A 12,568-nucleotide genomic window follows, 5' to 3' on the forward strand; every position below is an offset into this window, starting at 1 on the left:
GACAGAAGAAGAATGTAATAGAAAGACCATAAATAGTACCTTAGATTAACAATGTGGTCCTCGTGGTTCCCCCTGTTCAAATGGACGTTGTTAGGATAGACTAGCTGGAACCCAAACAGAATTAGTAGGATCTCTAACGAGTTTTTCCCCCGGTCCACAAAGTCGCCGTTGAACACGTACGGTTTCTCAGATGAAGGCAAACCATTCTGGATGTGTAACACTGACAATGTTAGAAAATGGGACAAATTCGACCTGACGATTCTTGTACATTGTGCAAGTACCTTGTAAAATATCAGCAGCAGATCTTCGAGATGTCCGTGTAAATCGCCTGTGAATTCATACATTACAACGTATTCTGATTTTACACAAAGTAAAATTCATCCAGCCATTATCGTGTGGTAGGGGTAGAGGGTTGAGTTTTTTTCTTGCCCTGATGTGGGATCTGAGCCGAGGATGTAGTTGTGGCTTGTGCAGCCCTTTGAGACACTCGTGATTTAGGGCTATATGAGTAAACATTGATTGATTGATTGATTGATTGATAGCGATGTACTCTTTAAAATTCCGGAATCTAATATGGATGAGGCCAAAAATGATTTTCTGCTTGCTGTTTTGTAGCAGAGGGATTCAACTGCGGTTGGTTTATCAATGAACCTCCGGCTAAAATTACCATTACAGCGTCAGAGGCTCCTATCAACAATTAAAACTAACAAACATTTAAAGAAGAGTAATTCATTTTGCTATGATAAAACATAACAGAAGGCAAAACATTTTGCACCAAGCAATTTGAACAATGTCCTGATGATGGTGCTAACCATGATGATAGTTTTGGTCACGATATGCTAAATTTTTCCATACAGTTTCATCAGCAGGTCATTCGTAGGATTACTTCAAAACTACTTGCCTATTTCCATATAATCTTATAGAGCAGACCACACAGGTTAAGCAATCCTGGAATTTGTACTTTTTGTCATCTTAAACCTCTGAGGAAATTTGATTTTGATTAACTTCAAAGCCAATCAGGACATACATTTTTGAAGGGCGTTAAACATTTTTGGATTCATAGATATATTTCTTACTTTTGAACTCCAGTCTTAAAAAAAAATATCAAGCATCATTTTTTAAAATCCGTTTTAAGGCCTTTTGATCAGATAATGTCACAGGTTTAAATAACTGTTGCGCAAATTCATACTAATGAAAACTTGTGATCAATAGGACTTACAATTGTTAGAATTAAAAACAAAAAACATTACAGGATTGTTTGGGGTTTTTTTGCCTAGGGGTGAAGTTGCTATTAGAGATTTGATCAAAAAAAGTTTTAAAAAAAAACGTATCCAAAAGGTTTTCATGCCCTTTAAAAAATTGACTTACAGTATGTCCTGTTTGGCTTTGGGGTATTATTGTCTTATACCTACCAGTTTATCATACACCTGTAAAAGAATTGGACTGTGATTTTTTTATTTAACATGAAAAAACCCTCTTAAGAAAAACTACGTAATGGACCAACACAACAAAAAGTATGGCTAAAATCCGCAAATAATTACTGAAAGAACACAAATCAGCCATTGTCCCCTTGGTGTTAAAAACTCACGCGTTTATCTCAAAAATATCTCAAAAACTGCTATCAATAGGATATATTAATAAATTTTGCCACTTTAAATAAATAAGTATTTTAAAATAATTTCAGTATAATTATACAATATCAATTATTGTGTTATGTTAAGGGCATTTCAACCCTTTCAACATAGCTCCGCTGTGGTCTTTTTTCATTCGAAGAACTTAAATAAAAAATAACACACACCAAAAGCGACACACACTTAGCCCTTTAGTAGCAAAGCACACTTAAAAAGGATTCCACTAGTTTATATTTGCCCAAATGTGCCCCTATTTTTTTTATTCCCGAAGCAGCGTCCTCTACAGTAGACATTTGATTTTGGTCTATTTATTTTGTCAGAGTTGCAGGAGCGCTGTGCTGTTTTTAAGAATTTGCTGCAAAAACATAGCCAAAGATCATCTCTATGATGACAGCACTCTAGTGTTTTTAAGAACCTGCTACAAAAATGTGAAGCTCTCACAAGTTTTTTTTAACTGAATTCGCGGGCCACCAATTGAATAACCCAAATAATGAAAAAGAGAGGACCTAAAAGGGGACTTTAAGAAACACTACTAGAAGAAGTTGAACAAATGACTACAGACTGCATCTGAAGTAAACAAGCTACAGCAACACCTTGGTTACATAATTTACATTACGAAGGAAAAACCCGCCATAAAGGGGAGGGTTTAATGCAGGGGTGTCAAACGTATGGCCCGTGGGCCGTATCAGGCCCGTGAACAGGTTTAATCCGGCCCGCGGCCCCCAAAATGAGTCTCAGTATAAAAATTAGCTGCAATTTTTTTATGAAAGAAAAATGCTGTTCTAAATGTGTCCACTGGATGTCGCAATACCAATTCCAGTGTAACCCACGTCACACATCACACTGTTTAAAGATGAGGTGTCAGCTGACTTTAAGCGCCCTTTGGATTGGCTGCCGCTACTCCAATCAGTGCAGGTGCAAGCATTTAGCTGTTCCTGTTGTGGCTGGCGGCAGACTAATGCCGTAGTGACGCACAATACCTTCTTTGATTGTAAATTATCCACTCAACAGATTAAAAAACTAAACTGTAAGATGCAAAGACTTAAGTCAACATGACCATCATCTTTGTAGTGAGAATTCCGGGCAGCGCTCGCAATTTGTTGACACGATGCGCACCCTGAACTCCATTGTAAAAATGTGTGTTTCTACATTTGTTGTTTGTTCTATTTTATTTTATGCCTAAATCTACCATGTTCACATTGGTTACGTTTGTAGTTGTGATGTAAAGGAAGTGCTTTAAGTTTAATGGCTTTCTAAATACACAGAGAAAAAGACTAAGTTCATTGTGTTCTTCACAGTGTTTTGAAACTGCACCAATTTTTTCTTCTGAATTTTTAACTAACTCTGAAGTATTTTGCCCAGAGGATTCTTTGTAATGTGTACATTTTCAAAATGTGCTTGTGCTAGTTTTGGCCGAAGTAAGACAAAAAAAAAAACAATGTCGAAGTTGTCTTTATTTTAAAATGATTATGCCATGATTTTACCAGTCCGGCCCGAGTCGGAATAGATTTTCCTCCATGCGGCCCCTGAGCTAAAATGAGTTTGAAACCCCTGACTTAATGGGTGCCTTGAGGAAAGCCTCAGTTTTGTAAATCACAAGTTATGACCCCAGTGTTCTATGTTTGCTACCAAGGTTAAAATGTCAATGCAAGGGTCGGCTATCCTCTATACAACAGGAGCACTTTAGTGTTCCTAGGAATGTTCTGCAAAAATGTTTGTCTCTTAAGTTTTGAACTGAACTCGGGGCCGGTATGGTCATTCCTGGGTCGGACTAGCCCTGTTATAGGCTAATTTAAGAAACAGAGATGACTATTTTTAGTTTTTGTCAAGCAGATATAACCTATAACCTCCTGAGAACTAGCATCTATTGCACAGGACATTTATTCTAGTTTTTGGTGTATTTCTTTTGTCAAGAGTTTTAAAAATTTGGGAAGAAAATAGCCCTGATATGCAAAACAAGTGTCCCCTACAGAGGAGGCTACTTCCCAGGAGCATGTTCAAGACAGCCAAAATAGCTGGGAGGAAAAAATATGAATGGCACAAAATGTTCCTGGGATCTCTTGGTGGTTATTAATAGCAACTTCCCTTCATTCATCCTTGAATCAGGAAGTAGCCTTGCTCAAGTAACACACAGATGGACTTTCCATCTCAACATTCCATTCAGCTTCATTTGGCCTTGACTCAGGTCAATCTACAAAACCCAAAACCAGTGAAGTTGGCACATTGTGTAAATAAAAACAGAATACAATGATTTGCAAATCCTTTTCAACTTATATTCAATTGAATAGACTGCAAAGACAAGTACCCGCACTCTTTTACTACGAAACCACGCTGTTGTTACATACAGTATGCAGAACGTGACTTGGCATTGTCTTGCTGAAATAAGCAGGGGCGTACATGAAAAAGACGTGGCTTGGATGGCAACATTTGTTGCTCCAAAACCTGTATGTACCTTTCAGCATTAATGGTGCCTTCACAGATGTGTAAGTTACCCATGCCTTGGGCACTAATACACCCCCATACCATCACAAATGCTGGCTTTTCAACTTTACGCCTATAACAATCCGGATGGTTTTTCCCCTCTTTGGTCCAGAGGACACAACGTCCACAGTTTCCAAAAACAATTTGAAATGTGGACTAGTCAGACCACAGAACACTTTTCCACTTTGCATCAGTCCATCTTAGATGAGCTCAGGCCCAGCGAAGCCAGCATCGTTTCTGGGTGTTGTTGATAAATGGCTTTCGCTTTGCATAGCTGAGTTTTAACTTGCACTTAAGATGTAGCGACGAACTGTAGTTACTGACAGTGGTTTTCTGAAGTGTTCCTGAGCCCATGTGGTGATATCCTTTACACACTAATGTCGGTTTTTGATGCAGTACAACCTGAGGGATCGAAAGTCACGGGCATTCAATGTTACATGCAGTGATTTCTCCAGATTCTCTGAACTTTTTGACGATATTACAAACCGTAGATGGTGAAATCCCCAAATTCCTTGCAATAACTCATTGAGAAATGTTGTTCTTAAATTGTTTGACAATTTGCTCACGCATTTTTTGTTCACAAAGTGGTGACCCTCGCCCCATCCTTGTTTGTGAATGACTGAGCATTTCATGGAAGCTGCTTTTATACCCAATCATGGCACCCACCTTTTCCCAATTAGCCCGTTCACCTGTGGGATGTTCCAAATAAGCGTTTGATGAGCATTCCTCAACTTTCTCAGTCTTTTTTGCCATTTCTGTCAGCTTTTTTGAAACATGTTTCAGAAAAAATATTTACCAGTTTGAATGTTAAGTATCTATATTCAATTGAATATAAGGATTTGCAAATCATTGTATTCTGTTTTTATTTACGAACCAACTTCACTGGTTTTGGGTTTTGTAGTTGCTAATGTGACGCTTGGGGCAACGTACCGCATATGGTTATCTCCTTAGTATGGCAGACGGAGACATTGTTGATATTTGGTAGAGTTTGTAAGAGTTTCCAAGTCTCCCCAAGAAGCTGTAGAACATAGCGAGCATGGAGCTGCTACTGGTGGGAGGAAAGACGGTCAAACCATGGAATATGCAAGGCTTTTGGTGTCTTTGGTCGTGCCTACTTGTTTGTGCTTGAAGGCCTCCACCAGCTTGGACACGCCGCAGAAGGTCATTGGGAATGTTGGCCGAGGTCCCGCGTAGCTGTCCGGCACCTCGATACTCTTGTAGCAAAAGTAGCACTCCCATTCTGTGTCACGGCCGATTTCGTTCCCATGGAAGATGTGCGATATTAAATTTCCTGATTCGAACGTCAGACAACAAGAGCGGTATTGTAAGAGAAAGTTACATTTGTGTTGAGATAAGCATGCCGCAATCATCCGAGGTCTTACGCTCACTGCTGGCGGGGGTGAGGTGGTCCATTAGGAAGCCAAAAAAATTGTACAGCTGCAAGGGCAAAAGACAATGGGAAGGTTTAGTGAAGTATCTGTGACATCACTCTTAGACTGGAAGCTATCGCTGGTGTATTGCTTCAGCTAAAGCGTGTTGGATTTTGACTAATGAAGGCCAACCATTCAAGTTTTATTTGAATAAGAATGAGATTCAATGCAACATCTGTATCAAAGTTTCGTCCTTTACAAAGATCATCTCACTACTATAGCAAAGTACCACAATAATAAATATTGCAAAATCAAAAATATGCATTGATGTAAACCAAAACTGTATTGGATAGGATTTGGACTAAAATTATTTGATCATAGACTATACAGAAAATAAACAATCAGTCTGTTAAATACTTTGACTTTAAATGTGTTTATTAAGTTGTATACATTTCAGATGTGATGGAAAGTGGGGTGCTGAAAAAAGTAAATTCACATCAAAATAATGATTGTTATTATTCTGATTTAAAATACATTTTTGATTTTTAAAAGTTGATTAAAATTTGTTTTTTTAGGCATCCATTTAAAAACTTGCTGCACGTATATGTCATATGTCAACAGCTGAAAGGAGCTTTTGTCACCTCTTGAAAAGGTTTTATTACCATTTTTATACCAAATAATACAACACCCAAAACCAGTGAAGTTGGCACGTTGTGTAAATGGTAAATAAAAACAGAATACAATGATTTGCAAATCCTCTTCAACTTATATTCAATTGAATAGACTGCAAAGACAAGATACTTAACATTCGAACTGGTAAACTTTGTTATTTTTTGCAAATATTAGCTCACTTGGAATTTAAGGCCTGCAACATGTTTCAAAAAAGCTGGCACAAGTGGCAAAAAAGACTGAGAACGTTGAGGAATGCTCATCAAACACTGATTTGAAAACATCCCACAGGTGAACAGGCTAATTGGGAACAGGTGGGTGCCGTGATTGGGTATAAAAGCAGCTTCCATGAAATGCTCAGTCATTCACAAACAAGGATGGGGCGAGGGTCACCACTTTGTCAACAAAAAATGCGTGAGCAAATTGTCAAACAATTTAAGAACAACATTTCTCAATGAGCTATTGCAAGGAATTTAGGGATATCACCATCTACGGTTCGTAATATCATCAAAAGGTTCAGAGAATCTGGAAAAAACACTGCACGTAAGCGATGATATGATGGACCTTCGATCCCTCAGGCGGTACTGCATCAACAAGCGACATCAGTGTGTAAAGGATATCACCACATGGGCTCAGGAATACTTCAGAAACCCCCTGTCTGTAACTACAGTTTGTCGCTACATCTGTAAGTGCAAGTTAAAACTCTACTATGCAAAGCGAAAGCCATTTATCAACAACACCCAGAAACGCAGCCGGCTTCGCTGGGCCCGAGCTCATCTAAGATGGACTGATGCAAAGTGGAAAAACGTTCTGTGGTCTGATGAGTCCACATTTGAAATTGTTTTTGGAAACTGTGGATGTCGTGTCCTCCGGATCAAAGAACCATCCGGATTGTTATAGGCGCAAAGTTTAAAAGCCAGCATCTGTGATGGTATGGGGGTGTATTAGTGCCCAAGGCATGGGTAACTTACACATCTGTGAAGGCGCCATTAATGCTGAAAAGTACATACAGATTTTGGAGCAACATATGTTGCCATCCAAGCAACGTTATCATGGACGCCCCTGCTTATTTCAGCAGGACAAAGCCAAGTCACGTGTTACAACAGAGTGGCTTCATAGTAAAAGAGTGCGGGTACTAGACTGGCCTTCCTGTAGTCCAGACCTGTCTCCCATTGAAAATGTGTGGCGCAATATTAATCCTAAAATACCACAACAGAGACCCAGAACTGTTGAACAACTTAAGCTGTACATCAAGCAAGAACGGGAAATAATTCCACCTGAAAAGCTTCAAAAATTGGTCTCCTCAGTTCCCGGACGTTTACTGAGTGTTGTTAAAAGGAAAGGCCATGTAACACAGTGGTAAAAATGCCCCTGTGCCAACTTTTTTACAATGTGTTGCTGCCATTAAATTCTATATCTTGTCTTTACAGTCTTTTCAATTGAATATAACTTGAAAAGGATTAGCAAATCATTGTGTTCTGTTTTTATTTACGAATTACACAACGTGCCAACTTCACTGGTTTTGGGGTTTGTACATTGCAAGAGTTGATTTGAATCGAGAATCGTTTCTGAATCGAATCGCCGCCCCAGGAATCGAAATTAAATCGTAAGTTGTTGCAAGATTCACATGCCTAATGGAAATAATTTATTTAATTATATTATCTTTATTTTAAGTAGTATTTTTACATTACACCTAATTAATTTCATTCAAGTAGCACCAAATAACAGACATTATCTTAAGGCCCTTTACTCACTGCGTTGAAGTAAACAAGCTTCAGCAACACCTAAGTTACTAAAACCGAAAGATTTGTAGTTCGGACTTAAAGCACAAGAGAACTCTAGTGTTTTTAGGAGTTTCCCAAGTTTTGAAGTAAATAGCCCTGCTGTACGTCCTTATGACCTGACCTTGATCTGGTCTTGTTCTCCAGCATATTCAATGGACTGAAAGATGTTCCACGTGCACCTGCGTCTCATCTCCAGCCGAGCGACATACTGACGATACCAGCGTTGGATCAACAGAGCCGCACGGATAGCTGAAAGAGAAGAGGTATTAAAAACATATAGTTCTACCGTATAATGATGACATACATAAATGAAAGCAAAAGACTCACTGGTCGCAGCTTGGTAGAGCGCATCAAGTTGTGTAAATTTGTTTGTTAAACGCAAATAATCTTGAACATAAAATGCTAGGATGTGTGGGAATTAAATTGTGTTTACCTGGAACTGAAATGCTCACTTTGAAAGATGGAAACAGTATTAAGGTTCATGTGATAAGTAAACAGACACTTAGTAAAAAGGATGTCCTGATTAAAAAAAAACAATGTCACCTCTGTCACATTGCTTTGGGTGCTGTTTATGCATGCCGCATCCCATGATCCTTTGCTGTTTTCACTGTCCAACGTAGAACACCTCCTGAGAGCCAGCGTCCTCCACAGTGGACATTTGTTTCTGAAATACGAACAACGACTTGCCGGTTAATTTGTTCTGTCGGTGCTCTTAAAGGGGAAGTGCACTTCTTTTTTAATATTGCCTATCATTCACAATCCTTATGTGAGACAAGCACACACATGTTTTTGTTCTTTTTATGCATTCTAACTCGTAAATTAACGCTAGCAAGAGTCAGCCAACAATGGAGCAATTGGAGTCGCTCTATTTCTTCTATGCCTTCACCTTTCTTTTCTTTTTTGCTGCAGCTGTTACATATACTGTAATATTGTACATGGTAATTGGGATTTGTTATATATTGTATATATTATATAAAAATATAATATATCAGTATATATTCCGAGGGACAAGCGGTAGAAAATGGATGGATGGATCAGTATATATTATATACTGTATATATAATATGTAAATATATATATATATATATATATATATATATATATATATATATATATATATATATATATATATATATATATATATATATATATATATATATATATATATATATATATATATATATATATTTATGTACAAATCCCGTTTCCATATAAACGGAATACAATGATTTGCAAATCCTTTTCAACCCATATTCAATTGAATGCACTACAAAGACAAGATATTTGATGTTCAAACTCATAAACTTTATTTTTTTTTTGCAAATAATAATTAACTTTCATGGCTGCAACATTTGCCAAAGTAGTTGGGAAAGGGCATGTTCTTTCCTTTAAACAACACTCAATAAATGTTTGGGAACTGAGGAGACACATTTTTTAAGCTTCTCAGGTGGAATTCTTTCCCATTCTTGCTTGATGTACAGCTTAAGTTGTTCAACAGTCCGGGGGTCTCCATTGTGGTATTTTAGGCTTCATAATGCACCACACATTTTCAATGGGAGACAGGTCTGGACTACAGGCAGGCCAGTCTAGTACCCACACTCTTTTACTATGAAGCCATGTTGATGTAACACGTGGCTTGGCATTGTCTTGCTGAAATAAGCAGGGGCGTCCATGGTAACGTTGCTTGGATGGCAACATATGTTGCTCCAAAACCTGTATGTACCTTTCAGCACTAATGGTGCCTTCACAGATGTGTAAGTTACCCATGTCTTGGGCACTAATACACCCCCATACCATCACAGATGCTGGCTTTTCAACTTTGCGCCTATAACAATCCGGATGGTTCTTTTCCTCTTTGGTCCGGAGGACACGACGTCCACAGTTTCCAAAAACAATTTGAAATGTGGACTCGTCAGACCACAGAACACTTTTCCACTTTGTATCAGTCCATCTTAGATGAGCTCAGGCCCAGCGAAGACGACGGCTTTTGTGGGTGTTGTTGATAAACGGTTTTCGCCTTGCATAGGAGAGTTTTAACTTGCACTTACAGATGTAGCGACCAACTGTAGTTACTGACAGTGGGTTTCTGAAGTGTTCCTGAGCCCATGTGGTGATATCCTTTACACACTGATGTCGCTTGTTGATGCAGTACAGCCTGAGGGATCGAAGGTCACGGGCTTAGCTGCTTACGTGCAGTGATTTCTCCAGATTCTCTGAACCCTTTGATGATATTACGGACCGTAGATGGTGAAATCCCCAAATTCCTTGCAATAGCTGATTGGTTGAGAAAGGTTTTTCTTAAACTGTTCAACAATTTGCTCACACATTTGTTGACAAAGTGGTGACCCTCACCCCATCCTTGTTTGTGAATGACTGAGCATTTTATGGAATCTACTTTTATACCCAATCAGTATATATTCCATGGCACCCACCTGTTCCCAATTTGCCTGTTCACCTGTGGGATGTTCCAAATAAGTGTTTGATGAGCATTCCTCAACTTTATCAGTATTTATTGCCACCTTTCCCAACTTCTTTGTCACGTGTTGCTGGCATCATATTCTAATGTTAATGATTATTTGCACAAAAAAAAATGTTTATCAGTTTGAACATCAAATATGTTGTCTTTGTAGCATATTCAACTGAATATGGGTTGAAAATGATTTGCAAATCATTGTATTCCGTTTATATTTACATCTAACACAATTTCCCAACTCATATGGAAACGGGGTTGTATATATATATATATATATATACATATATATATATATATATATATATATATATATATATATATATATATATATATATATATATATATATATATATATATATATATATATATATATATATATATAACGCCAGTGGCTTTGCTGGGCCCGACCTCATCGAGGATGCACTGATGCAAAGTGGAAAAGTGTTCTGTGGTTTGACGAGTCCACATTTGAAATTGTTTTTGGAAACTGTGGACGTTGTGTCCTCCGGACCAAAGAGGAAAAGAACCATCCGGACTATTATAGGCGCAAAGTTCAAAATCTAGCATCTGTGATGGTATGGGGGTGTATTAGTGCCCAAGGCATGGGTAACTTACACATCTGTGAAGGCTCCATTAATGCTGAAAGGTACATACAGGTTTTGGAGCAACATATGTTGCCATCCAAGCAACGTCTTGTTCATGGACGCCCCTGCTTATTTCAGCAAGACAATGCCAAACCACATTCTGCACGTGTTACAACAGCGTGGCTTCGTTGTAAAGGAGTGCGGCTACCAGCCTGTAGTCCATACCTGTCTTCCATTGAAAATGTGTGGCGCATTATGAAGCCCGGACTGTTGAACACTGTCATGTTTTGACGAGTTCTTTCTTTCTTTTTTCAATGGCTATCATCCACTTGGTCTTCTCTGCACTGCCCTTCCTTCCCTCCTGTGCTTGGAAAACGAAGTTATGTTGCTCTCTTGCTATACACTAATGCTAGCGAGTAAGACCAGATGTTTCGGGCGGATCTCACGGGGTTCACTGTGAGGTTTGGTACGCCAACAAATGGCGGGGATGCTTGTAACTCAAATTGTTGCAACTTAAAGCATGACAATTAGCCATAGACGGCTCCACTGTAATATTGTCTTTTGTCAGATAAACAATAGCACAGTTAATGCATGTCCACAGCAGTAGATACTGTTTGTCACACTTATTCCAATGACCAATAATGGGATAATTATCAGACGTCAATAATAACTGACTACACTTTGGGTTATAAATTGAAAGGGCAGTGTGTATAGAATTATTCAAACAACAATCAATAGACCAAGTAAATGTTACCTGATGCTTCTCACTTCCTCACAGGAGCGAAGTTTTCTCTGTGAAATGTCCCATCTTCTCGGCCCAACTGTGTTGTAGTCCCATGGCATTGCAGACAATTGTCTCGCTGTGGTCCCCCCCCCCCCCTTCACCCCCCCGGGATCGCTTAAACAAAACAAGTGGATTAGGATTAAAGCTCACTACAGTTGGCATCTACAATACGCCACGTAAACAGATGAAGGCTCTGATAAAGGGCAACAGCTTGTGTGTATCTCTGCTCGACACCTTTTGTCGTGGTCATTATCACACCTTAATCGGCGCACATAATCGGCCCCAAAAAGTGCAGGTGTAATGAGGAATTTGACGCCTGCAACATATTTCGAAAAAGATGGCACAAGTGGCAAAAAAGACTGAGAAAGTTTAGGGATTTTTCATCAAACACTTATTTGGAACATCCCACAGGTGAACAGGCTAATTGGGAACAGGTGGGTGCCATGATTGGGTATAAAAGCAGCTTCCATGAAATGCTCAGTCATTCACAAACAAGGATGGGGTGAGGGTCACTACTTTGTGAACAAATGCGTGAGCAAATTGTCAAACAGTTTAAGAACAACATTTCTCAACGAGCTTTTGCAAGGAAGTTAGGGATTTCACCATCTACGGTCCGTAATATCATCAAAAGGTTCAGAGAATCTGGAGAAATCACTGCACGAAAGCGACAAGGCCAAAAACTAGGGATGTCCGATATTATCGGACTGCCGATATTATCGGCGGATAAATGCTTTAAATTGTAATATCGGAAATTATCGGTATCGGTTTCAAAATTATCGGTATCAGTTTCAA

General features: G+C 38.8%; 1 protein-coding gene across 7 annotated transcripts in view; it reads right to left on the bottom strand.

Moving 5' to 3' along the window:
• The window catches only part of LOC133638545 (serine/threonine-protein phosphatase with EF-hands 2-like), a 29,177-nt gene extending 17,323 nt beyond the window's left edge, over nt 1-11,854 (bottom strand). For 2 of the 7 annotated variants that reach the window (XM_062031257.1, XM_062031258.1), the window contains exons 1-6: nt 11,747-11,854; nt 8,057-8,599; nt 5,495-5,549; nt 5,228-5,403; nt 5,043-5,157; nt 40-328 (exon numbers count right to left, since the gene is read on the bottom strand). In XM_062031257.1, coding sequence (XP_061887241.1) covers nt 40-328; nt 5,043-5,157; nt 5,228-5,403; nt 5,495-5,549; nt 8,057-8,125 — 704 coding nt within the window. In that variant the 5' untranslated portion in view covers nt 8,126-8,599; nt 11,747-11,854. Of the gene's footprint in view, nt 1-39; nt 5,161-5,227; nt 5,404-5,494; nt 5,550-8,056; nt 8,600-11,746 lie in introns of those variants that run through there. The other 5 variants (XM_062031255.1, XM_062031253.1, XM_062031256.1 and 2 more) reach the window with 5 other exon arrangements.
• Between the last annotated feature and the right edge of the window lie 714 nt (nt 11,855-12,568).

The sequence above is a fragment of the Entelurus aequoreus genome, linkage group LG21 (assembly GCF_033978785.1).
Source record: "Entelurus aequoreus isolate RoL-2023_Sb linkage group LG21, RoL_Eaeq_v1.1, whole genome shotgun sequence".
Classification (NCBI taxonomy): domain Eukaryota; kingdom Metazoa; phylum Chordata; class Actinopteri; order Syngnathiformes; family Syngnathidae; genus Entelurus; species Entelurus aequoreus.